The sequence below is a fragment of the Dipteris shenzhenensis genome, chromosome 30, assembly GCF_047967505.1.
Source record: "Dipteris shenzhenensis isolate YYH24624 ecotype China chromosome 30, Dip_SZ_1.0, whole genome shotgun sequence".
NCBI classification, from domain to species: domain Eukaryota; kingdom Viridiplantae; phylum Streptophyta; class Polypodiopsida; order Gleicheniales; family Dipteridaceae; genus Dipteris; species Dipteris shenzhenensis.
This window is the reverse complement of record NC_141625.1, coordinates 2,608,271-2,627,607: the sequence shown is the minus strand read 5'-3', so window position 1 is coordinate 2,627,607 and position 19,337 is coordinate 2,608,271. Positions and strand designations below refer to the sequence as shown.

Genomic DNA, 19,337 nt, shown 5'->3' with positions numbered 1-19,337 from the left:
TGATGCTGTTTGCCTTGGCTTCCTCCGCACTTGGACACTCAACACCATCACCTCCATCCAGAAGGCAGGGGATCCCATGGACCCGAGTAACTACAGGACTATCATGATTGGACATGTGATGTCCAAGATCTATGCAGCTGTATTGGATGCGTTGGTCAGCCTGTTCGCAGAGATGAGAGGGCTTAGAGCAGAGGGTCAGGCTGGTTTCAGGCGAGACCATGGGACTATGGATCACATACTCACACTGAGGAGTGTCATTGAGGAGGCCAGATCACGCAAGGAGAGAGTATATTGTTGCTTTGTGGATTTTCGCAAAGCCTTTGACACAGTTCCTCAAGCTCGTCTCATCACACGTCTACAAACACTGGGATTTGATCAGGAGATTGTCTGGGCAGTCATGGCACTTTATGAGAGTCTTAGGCCGAGTTCGGACAGGCGCACGCTGGACAGATGAGATCTTAAGTAACATAGGGGTCAAACAGGGTTGTCCCTTATGACCAACCTTGTTTGGCCTCTACATCGATGAGCTTGAGACTTTCATGGGGGCTTCCGGAGGGACCAGTTGCTCACTTGTTGGGATCATCATCAGGATTCCTTTTTATGCAGATGACGTGGCACTCTTGTCGTCCACACACAAGGGGCTCCAGCGACACCTGGATGCACCGCATGCTTTTTGTTTATCCCATGATTTGGAGGTCAACCTTGGCAAGACCAAGGTCATGATCTTTAACACCTCTCGAGCAAACATGCAACGGAAGCAGTTCAATTTCGGTGGGTTACTAGTTGAGATTGTATCCTCATACACTTACTTGGCGGTCATCTTCTTCGGCCCGATCTTGACGATGAGACTAGCGATGCAGGCCAGACTGAGTAGGGGATACGCCTCACTAGCGTGGCTAGAGAGACAATGCTGTCACTCCCACTTCCAGGACCCTCGGACCAAGGCTCTTCTCTTCGACTCCTTGGTCCGAGCAGTCGGTATGTATGGCAGCCCTTCTTTGGGACTTGACATGTCAGAGATAGAGTAGACACGGGTGGAGCGCCTGCAGATCCTCATGCTCTCACGGATGATTCGGGGAAACCATCTGTACCACATCACGTCATTCAGGCCGAGTTTGGTGCTTCTCCCCTCCAGCTACATGCAGCCTTTTAGACCATCACATATCTACACCGGGTTAGATCATACGGGGACTGCACATCAGGGAGATAGAGGTTACCATGGTTGACTCTCGATTCCTCCATGAGGCTGATAGTAGAGGGAGACGAGCGATGCTGGTATGCACGGACTCACGGATGGTTTGTGAGACTAGGGTTTCACATCGATAGGATACTTCCCTTTCAGTACAGTTTAGATGCCCCTTCGGTACTCCCAACCACCATCCTGATCGGGCCATACACCAACCAGGTCATTCGAGAGGATCTTCTCCAGCTACACACTTTTAGGACCTGGTTGGAGCCGAGGGAGCTTCCAGTGAAGCTGAGTTTGTACAGAGATTACTGTCTTCATATTTTGGAGGAGGTGCAATGATGCCCTCAATACAACGGCTCCTACTCGCTCCATCCAGCTCCCATCAATGTGACTCCAGATCTGAGCCATATGTCTTTGATTGCACTCAAAGCCTGCTCTAAGGAGGATTTCTCTGTCTCCAAAATTGTAGTGTGTAGGGCCTCACATCAGGGAGCAGTGTATGATGGTAGTCCAAAGACTGCAATCTCCTTCATAATATCAATGAAGTAAGGATTTCAGACATTTACCGATTTGCTTCATAAAAGAAACAGCCCACTGTTGCATTTACGTGTGCCCCGCTCCTGCCATAAGGCCACAAGGCTAGCTTGTATGGCTCTTGCGACTAGTGAAGTGGTAGCCTCATTTGTATGTGCAGTTGAAGCTCTACTCTCAAATGAGGAAGAAATAGAAGTAGAAGAAGGTGTGCTATGGAAAAACCTGCCGCACTTGGGGCTTGACCTAGAGGATCAAGAACACAGGTCGTGATCCAATACTTTCTGTAATTGCCTTCTAACATGTGAGGTCTGCTGCTGGAAACTGAAGGGAAAGGGGTGATGCCTTACCCAATGCCCTTCACTCCCAATAAATGAGCCCAAACTTGGTCTGCGCCTCCAATTTTTGATGCTTATAGAAGCACCAATGCCACTTGCATGCTTCTCCTTTTTCTTTGTCGTACTGGCAAGGTGATGCACCTCCAACCACCAAGGAGACTTATTGTGTATCTCAATGCCACGTGCAGGAACCATTGAAAGAGTGGAAGAGAGAAGGGTAGGGACTCCTGCAAAAAATGCAGCAAAAGGGCTGCAATTTTTCAGAAAAAAGGAGGGGCTGAGCAGTGGAGAACTTGGAAAAAAAGGGGGCTGAAATTTGAAACATTGAGGTAGGGAGCGGGGGATATGAGGTGAGGCTGAGAAGAGGCTGAGGGGTGGATTAGGGATAAGAGGGGGCTGAATCCTGAGGGAAGGGGGCTGAGAGAGCTGAGAAGTAAGGGTGGGTTGAGAGAAGGGGTATTGAGAGAAGGGGGCTGAGGGTTGGCTGAGCTGTGAGAGGATAGAGGTGAGGGCTGAGAGGGTAGTAGAGAGTGGAATGAGGGCAGAGAGGATAGGAGTGGACTGTGGGCTGAGAACAAAGAATGGAGTGAGCAGGTGCCTGCGCAACAGTTTTGGGACTTTAACCAGTCCCATGCTGTTCCAAAGTCTGGAACGCCACGATGTGCAAGGGAACATGTTCTGGGAACGGGGGAATGTGTTCCCTTGGCATTCTGGACAAGGTCCCCATTCCGTGGATGTGAAAAGTGTTTTGGGTTTCCCTTCACGGAACGGTGTTACCTTGTTTCGGAACGGGGAGTGGCGTTACCTGGTAACTATGGCTGGCTGTGGGGTATAGGGGATAGGGGTAGGGCATGCCACACGGATATGATAGAAGACTGGGAGGGAGGGGGAGACATTTGAGAGGGGACTGAGGTGAGCCTGACAGTAAGCGGGAAGGGGGGCTGGCTAAGAGGGAGAGGTGACAGGAAGGTAGAATACTGTGGGGGGAAAAAGCGGGCACTGTGGTAGCAGGGCTTGGACTGGAGGGACACACTGAGCCTGATGCTGTTGCTGATGCTGCTGCTGATGATGTTGATGATGATGCTGAGGTTGCCGTTACTGTTGTTTGGTGCTGAGGCTACAGGCTTGCACACAAGTGTACTATCAGTTTGTAGTCTGGTGCACTTCAGTCGATTGTGTCCTGCTGTCCTTTTTGTTGTTTGGTCTGTTAATTTTTTAATCTTTCTTCCTCACTCTTTGACCTTTTCCCGTTCTCCCACTCTTCCTATGGTGGTTGTTATTGCTGCTGTTTTTATCAGCTTCTTGGCGGGGAGAAGTGCATAGTGCCCTTCATGCCCTGCATTAGAAAAGCAAAGGTAGGTAGAGGATGGAAGGGGGCAGGGTTTGAGAGGAAAGAGGGAGGGGGTTGGAGGAGCAGCAGCTAAGCAGGGAGCAGCCAGGTAGGGGTGAGAGTGAGGGGGTCTGGTGGAAGAGAGCTGTGTGATACAAGGGGGAGGGCTGTGAGAGGCAAGGGGTGCTTGTGCAGTAGCAAGGGGCGGGAGATTAGCGTGTAGCAGGCACGGGTGGGGGGGGATAGTGCAAAGTAGGGTGGCGGGGGACCTATGTGGGCAAGGGTTGGGGGGGAGCAATGCGCCTAGGAGGGGAGGGAGCAATTGAGGGGCGGGGCAAGGTGGGCGAGCTACATGCGAGGAGAGGCGGGCAGAGGGAGCAGGGAGAGTAGAGTTGAGGGGGCTGGAAGAGATAGGCAGAGGGAGCGGGGAGAGAAGAGCCAAGGGGGCAGGGAGAGCAGAGCTGAGAGAAATTGATCGTTGATCTTGGGATAACTCCTATTTGAAAACTTAAAGAAAAGTCCACTACTGCGAGATGTGAGGGAAACTAAAAATTGAAAAGGTTGAATGCTTGTGAGGGGAGGGGAGGCAAGGACGGAAGAGGAGGGAAGGAAGGCGGGAATGGGCAGAGGTCAAAGAGGGAGGAAGAGCAGCGGGTTGGAAAGACCACCAATAGAAAGAAAGAAAGAAAGATCTATTAACGTCTGCGAGAGGCCTCGTAGGCCTATGGGACAAAGTGCAAAGTACACCAAAAAGATAACTCATACAAGCCTCAATGGGATGGAGCAAAGGGCGCATGCTAAGACCCTTGCTGAGTACTATGCTGAAATAAAGAGGTCCATAGCTTGAGCAAAAACAAGTACAGAACATATGCTATCTGAAATATGCTAAGAATTGGTACTCAGAAGCCAAAACCCGGCACTGTGGTGGCTCGTTTGTGAGCGGTGAAAATGTCTCCTGTCGGGTTGTCTCACGTGGTGGCGTAGGGGGATGTGGTCTCCTCGATCTCTGAACTCGTTGAGCTGTGTTCAGAGTGACACCTCGTCTTGGGTGTTCTCCGAGGAAAGCTTTGATAGGCCGGACCGCAATAGAATGTGCTCTAGTCGCTCTCCGTATCGCGGGTGGCCTTTGCGTCACTCTCTCTGTAATCCAGACTGCCCGCATATCAGCTATCTCCTCCTCCTCCACCTCGTTGTGTCCTGGAGCTGACTCAAATGCATCAAAATTTGTGACATGTCGGTGTGTCTGGTTTGCCTTTGTATCCTGTGGTCTGGTTGCCTCTTGTTGCTCTCTCATTTGTCGTAGCAGAGTCTCATTGTGTCGGCGCATCTCAAGCAGATAGAGCCCAATGCAGACCTGGTCATAGAAGTGGATTAATTGTGATAGTGGGCCAAAGCCACTCCCATCTTGATAGAGGCAATGGTATCGTCCCCTGATCTCATAGTAGGTTGGGCAGGCACATCGAAAATGCTCCTCTGTCTCAATCACTCCTAGCGTGCATAGCATGCAAATTTGCTGCTCCTTGGGTATACGAGTTGCTCTTCCAGTCTCAATCCTCAACGAAGATGAGATGAGGCCTATGTCATCAGCGTAAGCAATAGTTGTATCATGAGATCAGCCAGTAAAGATCCCTTGCCTCCCAAGCGGTCTATGAAGGAAGTGATCTCATCAATGTAAAGTCCGAAAAGAGTCGGTGAGAGGGGGCAACCTTGTTTCACCCTGATCGTACTCTCGATCCAATCCGATAGACCACCTGGGGCTCGAATTTTGCCTCTGATTGACTCATATAGACTCATCACCCCCCAATCAGTGTCTCTGGAATCTGCATCTTCTGTAGTCTCCCGATCATGCGAGATCGTGAGACACCGTCAAAGGCCTTTTGAAAGGCACGTGTAGACTTTCTGATGTCTAGACCTCGCAAGCAGTGCAAGGGGAGATGGTCGTGTAGGGGAGAAGAGAGGGGAGGCCGAGGAGAAGGGGAGGAGGGCGATTGAGAGTGAAGAGCCACAGAGGAGCGGGAAGGGTAGAGAGGGTACGGCAGGTTGACAGAAGGGGAGCAGCAGCAAGGATGGATATCCTCAAGGTCAGGCTTGGGCTGGTTGGAAACATCATATTTTCTAAAGCCTTCATCCAATATCTGTGGCTAAGGGGGGCTAGGAACATATCACCCTTTTTAACATGAGGGCTGGTGTGCCCCCCAGTGGCGTTGACAGTTACGGTAGGTCAGTGTGATGCTTTTGAAGATGTTGGTAGAGTCGAGTGGCTTATGGCAAATGAAACAAGGGTAAAAGGTTTGGTTAATGGGAAGATAAAATGTATGAGAACTTAGAAGCTATGGCTGATTCAACAATTGGACTTTGATTGTGCATGTTGTCTTTACAGCTGATCATGGAGTTGTAAGAATCATAGAAAAACAGATTGGTTGGTTCAACAGGTTGTTATTTGGCTCCTGTCTAGAGTGGCTAGTCCTGAGATAATTGTGCATTCCAAATAGATTCACATTCATGTATTTTTAATTTTCACAGAAAATTTCAAACCTTTGTAAGATAGTTGACCAAAGATGTGAAGACTTTCTAAGAAAGTTGGCCAAAATATGTGATTATTGATCTTCTAGAGACTCCTATGGCTGTATATAAGCTGATCGATTGACATATGGTCCCTTATAGCCTGTACGAGAGTAATTGGATAAATGTTTCATTATATGTAGAATGTCTACCAGAACTTGTATAAAGAGACTCTTCAAAATTTGACACAGGCAAGAAGTTTTCCAATCTCAAAGACTAACTTCTTTACCACCTTATGCTTTTGGCTTGTGTTCTGCTTTACAGGTCCTGGGTGTGCATCATTGGAAACATGGAAAAAAAGGAATAGGAATTTCTTGGTTACAGAATGCACATGAAGATAGAAGGTTGGCAGCTGTGGCAAATGAACTGTTTTCCACAATATCTCAGGCAAATTGTGGGGATTCCAATACGCTTCAGGTACTTTACCTTATAGTATGTGACTCAATCAATCTGAGCTCGCTTGCCTCGCTTGCCTCTATATGGCAACTGTGTTTTCTTCTGCTTAGGAAGATGTGGGATGAGTCTCAATGGAATATCTGTCTATGCAATAGACACCACTGAAGGATCAGGAACAGCATTGTTAATGTTAATTGTGACTCTGGATTTGGTTCAAAACTTATCTCTAACCAATCCACCTTTGGATCTGAAACACGCCTCTCACTGTAGGGGCGTTAAGGTGTCCTCAATTTAATTTTAAAAAGGTACTTGCTTGGTATGGCACTCCGTCAATGGTGACTTTGGTAATAGTTCCTAGGACCTATATTATATACTAACAGGACCTATGTGTCGCCACAATGTAAATATCCTAAGTCAAAGTACAGTTGACCATTTATTTGATCATAATTAAAGAGTTTTCCATCTGGGTTAATTATGGTCAAAAGAGTTTTTCTATTGGTCAAAGAATTGACTACAGTCAAAGATACTTGACTTCGGTCAAGTAAGCTTGATCTCGGTCAGGAAGACTTGGTTTATACCAAGAAGGCTAACTGCGGTTAACCAAGATGTGCCAACTTCGGTTGGAGAGTTGTGCCAACTTCGGTTGGAGAGACTTGACGACTATAATTAAGGCGCCTAAACCCTTGGTCAAAGCCCCTTAATTATGATCAAGAGCGTTGACTTCAGTCGACCAGAGAATAAATATATTTTTATATTTGTTATGTGTGCACATGTGTTCAGTGGGGAGGCCCACCGTGACTAGAATTAGTCCACAATGTGTTATTTGCATGCAAAGCGCTAACAATTAATGGGTGCCATGGTGGTGCGCTTTAATTAATTGTTGCAAGTACTAGGAAGAGTTATTTTCCTAAGTGCAATGGAGCCTAACAAGAGTCTAGGAGGCGGTTCGCGTGACCAAGTGCTTCGAAGACTCCAGAGTTGCCCTTAGTGGCATGTAATTAGGAAAGTAATGTAGAGTTTGACAAGTGGCTTGTTGCCAAGAAAGAGAGCCTAAGAGCTCATGTAATGATTCATTCACGTTTTGATTTTTGGTATGGTCAGCTTCCACGCTGAACTGATGTACTCCAATTCTCTATGATGAATAAAAACCTTCGGGGGGTTCCAGCCCGACATTTGTCTTGGGCCCTAGTGTGCTTGTAGAGAGAGGGAGTGAAAGAGAGCGAGAAAGAGTGTTTATATTTGTAAAGAACAGGACGAATTGCCTTCGTGAATGAGAGGGTAGTGGAAAAGAGAGTGTTTGCTGTTGTTATGTGACGCTTCCCACGCAGAAATGTGGAACAGAGCTGTCTGTAGAGAACTGGCGACAGAGCAGATTGCTCTCTGGGTTTCATTGGTATCAGAGCCTAAGGTTATCATTTCCTTTCTTGGAAATGACGATCTAAGTCAGCAATTTAATTGCCAGCAAGTAAATAACCAGTTTTGCCAGCCACTAGGAGTTTTGGGATACGCACGAGAGCGCTAGCTTTCAGTAGCTCGACAGAGAAGGCCAAAATTCCCACCCGCAACAGGGACTCGCCGCTTTGGATGATCTCGACGCTTCTAAATGCAGAAAGGGGAATTTATTTGTTGAGACGAGATAAGTAGCAGGGACCCTTGGCTGTAGATGTATGGCGAAGGCAACCAGCCAAACAAGGGTGCACAGATTCGTCATATGCTGAAGGTCCCGCGACGTGCAAAGCTGATAATTTTTGGAAGGCGTGAAGGTTAATTGTGAGCATCGCTCCTGTGCAGGCTCAGAGCGACGGTCACCAATGTGCGGGCGTGGCACTTTGCATAGACGTTGCTGAAGGAGAAGGACGCCAGCGCGATGTGGACCAGTCAGAAGGTTTGGAACCTTAGGCTCCTGATGACGTGACACAGGTGCTGACGTGGCAGTGCACAGAAACTTGCTGATGTGTCATATGGACACGTGCCAAATGATGTGGCAGCCAACCCAACAGATGACGTGGTAGGACACGTGGCAGCTGACTGCCAGCTAGAGCTGAGGTGGCAGACTTGAGGTTAAGCTAACGTACCTTTGGTTAGTGGATTGGTTAGAGGTCCAATTAGTTGACCCAACCAGACTAGTCTGGTCATTGTAACCAGACTGTGACCAGTCAAGTTAGTCTAGTTGTAATCTAACCAAACCAAAACCAATCAGTCTGGTTAGAGTAATCAGCAGTTACCCATAGTTACTGTCCAAAATAAAAGAAGACAGTTGCAGAGATTGTTTCTGCTAGCAATTCTCACCTACCTGAGAGAGTATTTACTCTCAGAAAAAGCAGAAATCAGAGAAAATCAGAGATTTGCACAAGTAAAGGAATGCATGCCTTTGTGCTCAGAAAAAGGGAATCAGATGCATACTCAGTGCTTTTTGCAGTAGCCAGAAAAGGGACAATATAGTTGTTGATGCTTTGGCAACTTTGTGGGTATATGCCTTGAGTTGACAGCCCGGTATTGGCATAGATTGTGAATGCAAGACACCTCTTGTTGAGGTAATTTTTCTCTTTGAAAAGCAACGGCAGCGTGCATCAGTTGCAAACACAGTGTGTGTGAGAAACTTGCAGATCTCAAACGAGTTATAGGAGAATGGCTCAATCACCTATCCAATGGGATTTACAAGATAGGGATGCACATCCAAGACAGAGAAGTGTGCAGCAAACTCAGCAAGAATTTGAGCAGATGGTACGCACTCGTATGCAGGAGATAGAAAATCTCATAAGGGATCCAAGAGCTCAGCATTTGTTTCAAGCAGAAACTATGCCTAATGCAGCGTATGATGTGCCAATGCCAGAGGCACACTCTCGTGTACAGCCAGAGAGAGAGAGATCTCATAGGGGACGGTCTCATAGCAGGAAGAGATCGAGGCATCATCACTGATCTCCAAGCCCTTCCCTGTCTACCCCGAGCTTGACTTCTGTATCTTCTTCTTTATCAGATAAACCATCCAGGAAAAGAAGGAAACGCAAGAAGTCTAAGAAGAGCAAGTCTTGCAGAGAGACCAAGGAATTCAAAGATGGAGGTAAATCTATCAAGTTTATGATCTATAATGGACGATATGGTCATATCGATAAAGCACTGCAGTTCATTAGACAGTTTGATGCTGCATTCGGTACAGAAAAGTTTTGAGAATCCTCCAAGTTGAGAATGGTCAACTTGCACTTGACAGTGGCAGCTAGTGCATGGTGGAGTGCACATACCACAGATGGGTCAGCCCCAAACAGGTGGAAGGGCTTCAAGAAAGCCTTCTACCAGCAGTTCATGCCTAAACAGTTTAGAGATCATGTTCTTCAAGATTGGGACAGTTTGCATATGGATGCAAGAGATATAGTGGATGTGTAAAACCAAAAGTTTTGGGATGCTTATTTGTAGGTTGCACCTTTCAAAAAGATCTCCAAAAGAACCCGAATGAGAAAGTACAGAGCAGGTCTCAATCCAAAAATTCAGGCAATGGTGAATGCTTTGGGGGCAAAGAACATTCAGGACATTATGCATTCAGCTTCGGTAGCTAGTCTCGTGTCGTCACAAGATCCATCCACAGTGCTATCCTTGCATGCAGGAGGTGTTGAAAGGACAAAAATTGATTTTTCAAAATTAGAAAAGAAAGAGTATCCCGAGGTTGAAAAGAAAGGGTTTCGGCCTCAAAAGCCGAGGGGTACTCAGTTTACAAAGTCATATTCCCTGAGAAGCCTTCGGGTTCTAAGGAGCAGAAAAAGCCACAAGTACCACTCGGGTCAATGGTGGGAGCAGTCCCAGACATTTTGGGTAGTATCTCAGACCCAAAGGAAAAAGAGCTTTTGCTATCATGGGGAAAGATAAGAGATCAGCAAGCACTAATCCTATTTGATCCAGGGTCTACAGAAAATTTCATATATGAAGATTTAGCCTTGAGATTAGGGATAAAATCTGAAGAGCTAGGCAGAGCTCTTGATGCTGATCAAATGTTCCAGGGGAATCTAGTGCAAGTTACTCCTTTGATTGGAAAGCTTCGTGTCCATGTGCAGAGCTATGTAGATCTGGAGGACTTCTAAATTTCTCCTCTCAAGCAGCATGATGTTGTATAGGGTACACTGTGGTTCCATCGAAAGGAAGTAACGATAGAATACCCTGAGAGGGTGCTGAGTTTTATCCATAGGGGGAAAAACCAATGTTTAGTTGCTAGGAATAAATGGGAAACTATCCTCATTGTATGTGATGTTATATGTGGTAAAGCAATAAAGTCTGCAATTTCCGCGTACATGGTTTTTGTAAAAGAAAAAGAGAATGATATGCATGCTGAAATGAATGATGCAGACAAATATAAATTTCAGTTTCTTGTAAACTCTGAAAGATTGCTTTTTCGATGCTTTGCCAGGGGAGTTACCCCCAGAGAGACCATAAGATCATCAGATTGAATTAATACCTGGTAGTGAGCCACCAAATAGACCACCTTATAGAGTCAGTGTGACTCAGAGAGAGGAGATTATGGCTCAGGTGCAGGACTTGCTGTCCAAAGGGTTGATACAGCCTAGTTCATCTCCTTTTTGCTCACCAGTACTTTTAGTATAGAAGAAAGATGTTTCTTTTTGAATGTGCATTGATTACCGTGCATTGAATAAGATGACCATCAAAAATAGATTCTCGATACCATGGATAGATGATGTGCTTGACCAGCTCAGACGAGCAACAATTTTCAGTAGGATAGACTTGAAGAGTGGTTATCAAGTCAGAATACAACCACAAGATGTGCATAAGACAGCTTTTCACACTACTTTTGAGTTGTATGAATACTTAGTGATGTCTTTTGGGTTGACAAACGCTCCAGCCATATTCAATAGAATGATGGATTGCATCTTCCGAAAGTACAGGCACTTCACGGATACTTTCTTTGATGATATCCTAGTCTTTTCAAAGGCAGAAGAAGAGCACCGGAAACATCTTGCTTTGGTTTTTCAAGAACTTCGAAATCATCAGCTTTTTGCCAATAGCAAGTAAAGTGAGTTCTTTTTGAAAGACATCCATTATCTGGGGCATATAATATTCAAGAATGGGATATAGATGGATCCTGCAAAGATCCGGGCCATCCAAGAATGGCCTGAGCTGAAAACTGTGCATGAGGTCCGTAGTTTTTGGGACTTTGCTCCTATTACAGGAGATTCATCAAGCATTTTGTTGATATCGCAGCTCTACTACATGACCTTACTAAGAAAAATGCAGCCTTCACATGGGGAATGTCACAGAAGAAAACATTCAATACACTCAAGGAGAACTTGACTAGAGAGCCTATTCTTGTAGTCCTGGATCTTTATCAACCTTTTGATGTTGATTGCGATGCCTGTGGAGAGTGTGTTGGAGCTGCATTACATCAGAATGGACATGTAGTAGCATACGAAAGCGCGTGATGTTGAGAGATATCTGGGAATCTATGAAAAGGAATAGCTGTAGTTCATGCTGTGAACACATGGAAGCATTATCTTTTGGGTGCAGATTTTATTGTTAAAACAGATCACCAAAGTTTGAGATATTTTCTAACTCAGACAAAACTTTTCGAGAAACATATGAAATGGGCAAATATGCTGTCTATGTATCATTTTCAGATTGTCCAAGAGATCACCAAAGTTTGAGATAACTTAGACAAAACTTTTCGAGAAACATATGAAATGGGCAAATATGCTGTCTATGTATCATTTTCAGATTGTCCATACTCCAAGAATTCGGAACAGAGTGGCAGATGCCTTGTCCCGAAGACCCCAAGTCAACAATGTGACCATTGCTTATCATCAGGTATTGGAAGCCATGAGGGAGCAATATGCTAATGACGAAGATTTTGGTGAGATTTTACAGCAAATGCAAGAGGGGCAGTCCACTAGTCACTTTTCCCTGAAAGATGGGTATTAATGAAAGATGACTGCCTATGTATCACCCAGGAGATGAGGAAAAAGATTTTGGAAGAATGCCATGCACCTCCCTATGTTGGACATAGAGGAATTACAGCAACAACTCTAGCACTAGAGAGGTATTTCTTTTGGCCAGGGATGCGGAAAGATATACATCAATTTGTTACTGAATGCTTTACGTGTTAGAAAGTGAAGTATGATAGACGGAAGGCACCTGGCCTACTCATGCCTCTTCCCGTGCCTCAGGCACTGTGGGAAAGTATTACAATGGACTTCATTTTTGATTTGCCAAGATCAAAGTCAGGGAATGATGGGATTTGGACTATCATTAATAGATTCAGCCAGCAAGCTCATCTCATTCCGGTTCGTAAAACCATAAAGGAAGATCATATGGCTAAGCTTTTCATGGCACAGATCTTTAAGCATCATGGTATGCCTAAGTCCATTGTTAGTGATCGAGATCCCAAAATGACCAGTCTATTCTGGAGAGCTTTATTTTGATAATATGGGGACGAATATGAATTTTTCTTCTTCTTTCCATTCCCAGACAGATGGTCAAAGTGAAGTAGCAAATTCTACAGCATTGGATATGCTGAAATGCTACGTGGGTGACCAAGGTTCACACTCGGAAAAGTACCTACCATTGGTAGAGTTTGCTTACAATAATACAGTACATAGCTCTACAGGGAAAGCCCCCTTTGAGGTCATCTATGGGAAGGTGATTCTGCCACCTATCCTGAGGACCAAGGATGAAATATTTGCAGCTGATCAGTTTGTGAGAGACCTCTAGACAGCTTACAGCCAAGTCCAGACAGTAGTTGAAAGGTCTCAAGAGAAGCATAAAAGAGTAAGTGTATGCAAAGTTATCTCCGAGGTACTATGGCCCTTTCAGGGTTACAGAAAGAATAAATGAGGTTGCATACCGGTTAGAATTGCTAGAGCATTGGAGGATTCAGAATGCATTCCATGTGAGTCTTCCAAAGAAATTTCAGGGGCCAGAGTCTACAGAGGCAATATCAGAGGATCCATCAGAAGTCGATGAGCTGGAGGAGGTCGTTCAGCGAGAGCAGATTGTGTATCATACTGTACGCAAAGGCCCTCAGGGCAAGGAATTTTACAGGTACCTTGTAAAATTCAAGAATTATACGGCATTGGATGGCAAGTGGATGGATGAAGACATGTTGTCCGATCATCCACAGCTTTTGGAAGTTTACAAGGAAGCTTTTCAGTTGTGGTCAACTGAATAGAAGCCGAGGGGATGTCACTACAATGTAAATATCCTAAGTTAAAGTACAGTTGACCATTTATTTGATCATAATTAAAGAGTTTTCCATTTGGGTTAATTATGATCAAAAGAGTTTTTAAATTGGCCAAAGAATTGACTACGGTCAAAGATACTTGACTTCCGTCAAGTAAGCTTGATCTCGGTCAGGAGGACTTGGTTTATACCAAGAAGGTTAACTGGGGTTAACCAAGATGTTCCAACTTCGGTTGGAGAGACTTGACTATAATTAAGGCGTCTCGACCCTTGGTCAAAGCTCCTTAATTATGATCAAGAGCGTTGACTTCGTTCAACCAGAGGATAAATATATTTTTATATTTGTTATGTGTGCACATGTGTTCAGTGGGGAGGCCCACCGTGACTAGAATTAGTCCACAATGTGTTATTTGCATGCAAAGCGCTAACAATCAATGGGTGCCATGGTGGTGCGCTTTAATTAATTGTTGCAGGTACTAGGAAGAGTTATTTTCCTAAGCGCAATGGAGCCTAACAAGAGTCTAGGAGGCAGTTCGCGTGACCAAGTGCTTCGAAAACTCCAGAGTTGCCCTTAGTGGCATTAACTGATGTACTCCAATTCTCTATGATGAATAGAAACCTTCGGGGGGTTCCAGCCCGACATTTGTCCTGGGCCCTAGTGTGCTTGTAGAGAGAGGGAGTGAAAGAGAGCAAGAAAGAGTGTTTATATCTGTAAAGAACAGGACGTATTGCCTTCGTGAATGAGAGGGTAGTGGAAAAGAGAGTGTTTGCTGTTGTTACGTGACGCTTTGCACGCAGAAATGTGGAACAGAGCTGTCTGTAGAGAATTGAGCGACACAGCAGATTGCTCTCTGGGTTTCACTATGACCTACGTATTGGTAATTGCAATGAAACACGGATCCTACAGAATCCTGATTGTCTCACTCGAGCCTCGTATGAACTACCTGTCTTCCACAAATGCTTGCTTGTACGGACTGTCTCAGACACTGTATGGCTGCTGCCCCTGTGTAGTCTCCATTGGGAGAAACTAGACAGTATGTAGTCATACACAATGCCTGCCCTGCTGTCTTGTCACTGTCTACGATTCTTGCTGTTGGACGCTGGAGTCTGCCTCTCCATATGGTATCCGGCAAACTGCCGCTACTGCAAAGCAGCCCTCTTTCTTGCAAAAGTGCTCTTTTGTGGCTTTGACTCCCCTCTATTGCAGGGCTAGCACGTGGGGGAACCCTTACAAGGGAGAGTCGTGACTCCTCAAAGGAGAAGAGCAGATACCTTGCAACATGGCCTGTTGGAAAGGTCACCTCCCCATTTGTAAGTCCCCATATGAGGAGAGCATGGGGGAGGGAGACCTAGGGCATTTGCCAAGAGAAAAGAGTGAAAAGAAGGGTCTGCCACATCGACAATATGATGGTTGTCATGTGGGCAGCACAAATGAAGAGATACTTGGCAATGGAAGGCCTTCCTGGAGGGCAGATCTGGCGGAAGGAGATCCAGAGGCTGTGCACATGGAGAGAGGACCTGATTGTGCAGGAGAAATAGGGCTGCCACGTGGCGATGACATCAGCAAAGGTTTGCAGGCCGTACGGCTGTTGGTAGAACAGTTCCATGGCGCGAAGGAGACCCCGCAAAGATGCGCAGCAAAGGGGCAGAGGTGGAGGCTATGGTGGGCCAGCCACCTGGCCATAGATGTGCCCAAGGGTGGGGCCCAATGGGAGCTGCCCTTGGGGTCTGACAGCAGCCCAAAAGGGCCTGGCATAGGCCCTTATATAGGGCTGGGAAGGCAGCCAACCAGTCGGCTGGTTAGGGCTAGGCCAGTCGGCCCATTTAGGGCTGGCTGGTCGGTCAGTTTGAAGGGGCCTTGTGCCCTATAAAAGGAGAGGCCCTGGGCCTCATTTTGCATCCAACAGCTCAGCAGAAAGAGGAGCGGACAGGAGCAGCCTGAAGGAATTCCCTTGGGCCTGATCTTGGAGGTGAAGGAGAGTTGAAGGTGTGCTGCAGACTGAGCTCCCTAGGGGCTGGACCTTGGCTGTCTTCTAGGGCAGCAAGGTGTTGTGATCTGGACGGAGAGTCTACATACGCTCGAGGTGGAGCACGCGGGATCAAGTCTAGAGATATCCGGCAGATAGTAGAAGTACCTTGTGGTAAGATCAAAGGACCACGCTCTGGTGGGACTTTGGATCTCTCTCTTTTGTTGTGTCCATAGTTTTGGACGGAAATATATTGTTTGGTAGATTCTATATCTGGCTGGTTCATTGTCTATTGATGAGTCTGCACATCTATGTGATGCACATCAAGTAAAGAAGTTTGTGATTCCACTCGCCACACACACCGTGTGAGCTCTTGGGCTATTCTATCAGTCTTCCTCTGTGTGTACCCTCTGTTGGTTGATTTCTAACATGGCCCATTGCCTCATCAGCAGTTGACTGCCATGTCGCTGGTTGCCATGTGGCATCCTGTCCCATGAAACCGGCCTTCAATAAATCAAAGGGCAGTAAAACTAACAAGTAACTAGTCAACACTGTTACATTAACAATACAGCAAAAGTATTACCAGCAGATTGGGAGCTAGAGTGCCCCTGCACCAAAGACAAAGACACAGATTGGCCCCAAACCTTGGCGCCCCTTTAGGTATTTCTTTAATTAAGTGAGAGGCCCCGAAATCCAGGCTACCTAAAGGATACACTTCTTCTTACAACTTGGGCATTCCAGATCCCAGTGGGCATTCACATACCCTGCATAGCCTTTATTATTCACTGCTCTCACTAAACCTAGCAATGAGCATCCATCTCTATTCCAGATTGATTGCATTCAGCCTGGAACTGTTACTAGCAGCCCACTCAGCCACTCAGTTCCCCACAGCTGTCACTAGTGCCCAATTAGCCATCCATCTGCTCAAAGCAGAGAAAGAAAGCATACACAAGCTTTCTTCACTGTCCAGGACTGCTCAATAGTCTCTCACCCTATGGGTCGCACATATCCTGATACAATAACTTGTTTTCCCAAAAGAGATCTAGCATCACAATACAACAAACACTACGGCAGTCACATCTGTACCATCCCTCTCGGGGTTCCAGAGGTACTTCCCATTCCAAGCATGGATTTCCCGACCCTTGCCTACTCAGCAGCGAGGTTGTATCAAAGATGTGCGGTCTGCCAAGCAAACCATGCCTACATGTGACCCATCTCCTAGAGAAACCAAAAACATATTCCCACACGGAACATGTTACTAGCCAAAGCCTGTAATATGATGCACAATGAATTCAAACCCGCTTGCATTCAATGCTCTTCCCACACTCCGCAGGCATCAATATCACAACAAATTAGCCTTGCGGGGCTTTGCTCTCACACCCATGTGACCATAGGCATCCATACTCAGTGCAAACACTTGCATTTAACCTGGAAGGTGTGACTTGCAGTGCAGTCCAAACAAGGCCACACGCTCTCCATACAATCACAAGTGTCCACTAACTCACTGGAATACCCAAACAATGGGTGAAAGCATAACTGAGTTGCTCCCGGTGCTTAGAAGCACAATCAATCTCTGCAAACATTCATTGAGATCACTTTGCCAAGCAAGTCTCTTCACAAACCAGCCCAATGCTCACGGGCATACACGAGATAGCATGTGTGAACCCTTTACCAGCACAGTGTTCATTCCAAGCTCTTCCATGAGCCAACGCACAACTCCTGCTAGCTTTTTGTTCACTTGGCCACGTGATTAGCTATACCAAGCACCCTTGACCCAAAACATGCAGCCCAAAGCCCCTACAAACAGCCCACATGAGTTCTGTAGTTGGCCACTCCAACCCCTACTCTCACCCATACCGACTGTTCGGCAGATCTGAGAAAACGGTTCAGCCTTCCACTTGAGCCACGGGAGTGTCCTCAGCTGCAGCCAAGAGTACCACATGCACTTTTTGGGAGCCCGTACGCTTGTCCGTACATAGCCCTCAAGGAGTAAATCATTCGTACGGCTGTCCGTACCAACAACCGTACAGCTCTGTACCAACATCATTAACTCCTTGCATTAATTCTGTACCATGGACATTTACTCCCTGCATGGTCCGTATAGCCACATTCAATGTTTGTGCAGCCCTTCCGTACATCCGTATGTTGTCAGGCACTTGTACGTGCGATCACCTACTCAAGGAAGCCAACTCTTGCACGCATATTTACGTACGGGATTCCGTGCACAGCCTTGGATAACTGGCAGCCCCCTCCGTGTGAGATATTTCTCCACGCCTAAGTGCTTGCATACCACCGATCTCCCCCGTCACCTTCCCGTGTGCCATTTTTTCCCTCTCTCAGACCTTCCAAGGTCTTCCCTTCTAAAAAGGCTTGCATGGGCTTGCCACGTGGCAGCCCATGCCTTGGGTTTCCCCCAAGGGCCTCATTTGCCCCTAGGCCCCCTCTAGTGGGGCCTTTTTAAAAGCCCACCATTGGTTTTCATCTTCTACCTTAGCCATGTTGGAAAGGTCACCTCCCCATCTGTAAGCCCCCATATGAGGAGAGCATTGGGGGGGGTGAACCTAGGGTTTGAGGGAGTGCCACATGGGCAGCATCCTGGCTGCCATGTGGGTGCTAGTCAGACAACAAAGAGTGAATTACCTGGAGAGATCAGCATGGCTGCGTCAAAGGACACCTTTGTGAAAGGGAGATGGCGGGGACAGGATGTCTTGAATCTGCCCTGGCAGAAAGGATCTGATGAGGAGCATGATTGCGTGGTGATCCAGAAGAAGAGGCGCTTGCAACAGGTTTCTGCAGCAGCAAGGCCAGCACATGGTGCATTAATGGCGGGGGGGGACCAGCAGGAGTGTCTGCCATAGAACTGGCTGGTTAGGGCTGGTTGGAGCCAGCCAACCAGGCCAGCTATTGGGCAGAACTAGGGGCTGGACCCGGCCTTGAAGTGTGGGCCAAAGGCCCTAGAAAAGAGGGCCCCAAAGGGGCATTTATAGGCAGACCAGGTCAGGGCCTGGTCGGCCTGTTTGGGTCGGCCATAGGCAGCCTGACTGGTCGGTTGGTTTTCCCAGCCCCTTGGGGCCTATAAAAGCAGAGGCTCTTGGCCTCATTCCACATCATCTGGAGCAGCAGAGCCTCAGCAGACTGGAGCAGCAGATCAGTACCTATAGGGCCTACATCCAAGAGGTGTATAGGATGCTGAAGAGCTGCAGACAAGCTAAGTTAGGGCTGCACACCTAGGCTGACATCCAGGGCAGCAAGGTGTAGAGATCAAGTCTGGACAGAAAGTCTACAGACGCTCAACAAGGAGCACGTGGGCTCGAGTCTAGAGATAGCCAGCAGATAGGAGAAGTACCTTGTGGTAAGATTAGAGGACCACACCACACCATTGGTGGGACTCTGGATCTATCTCTTTTGTATTGTGTCCATAGCTTTGGACGGAAATATATTATTTTGGTGGTTTCTCTATCTGGTTGGTTCATTGTCTATTGATGAGTCTGCACATCTATTCTATGCACATAAGTTGAAGAAGTTTGTGATTGCACACCCCACACCACGCTGTGTGAGCTCCTGGGCATTACTATCAGTCTTCCGCTGTGTGTACCCTCTGTTGGGTCATTTCTAACAAGCCACATGTGCTCATCTGTGTTTGTGGACCTTTGCCTTGCTTTCGGAAAGTCCTAATCATTTATTGCATGGAAAGGCTTCCTACTTCGTTTCAAGATAATGCCCCTTCCTTTGTAATAAGGGTTTTCATCTGTTGCCTTGCCCACTTGTATTGAGCGATGTTCGTGGACCTTTCCTTGCTTTTTGACAGCCCTCATCATTTAAGGCTTCCTATCCCGTTTAAAAAAAAAACA

At 46.7% G+C, this 19,337-nt stretch overlaps 1 protein-coding gene across 3 annotated transcripts in view; it reads left to right on the top strand.

The window, feature by feature from the left end:
• The window catches only part of LOC147881602 (nuclear pore complex Nup85-like protein), an 86,341-nt gene that overhangs the window by 47,556 nt on the left and 19,448 nt on the right, over positions 1–19,337 (top strand). For all 3 annotated transcript variants that reach the window (XR_015543954.1, XM_087401693.1, XM_087401692.1), the window contains exon 14: positions 6,215–6,367. Coding sequence is in view for 2 of the 3 variants with exons in the window: in XM_087401693.1 (XP_087257819.1) it covers positions 6,215–6,367 (153 nt within the window). In the remaining variant the exon portion in view is untranslated. The remainder of the gene's footprint in view (positions 1–6,214; positions 6,368–19,337) is intronic.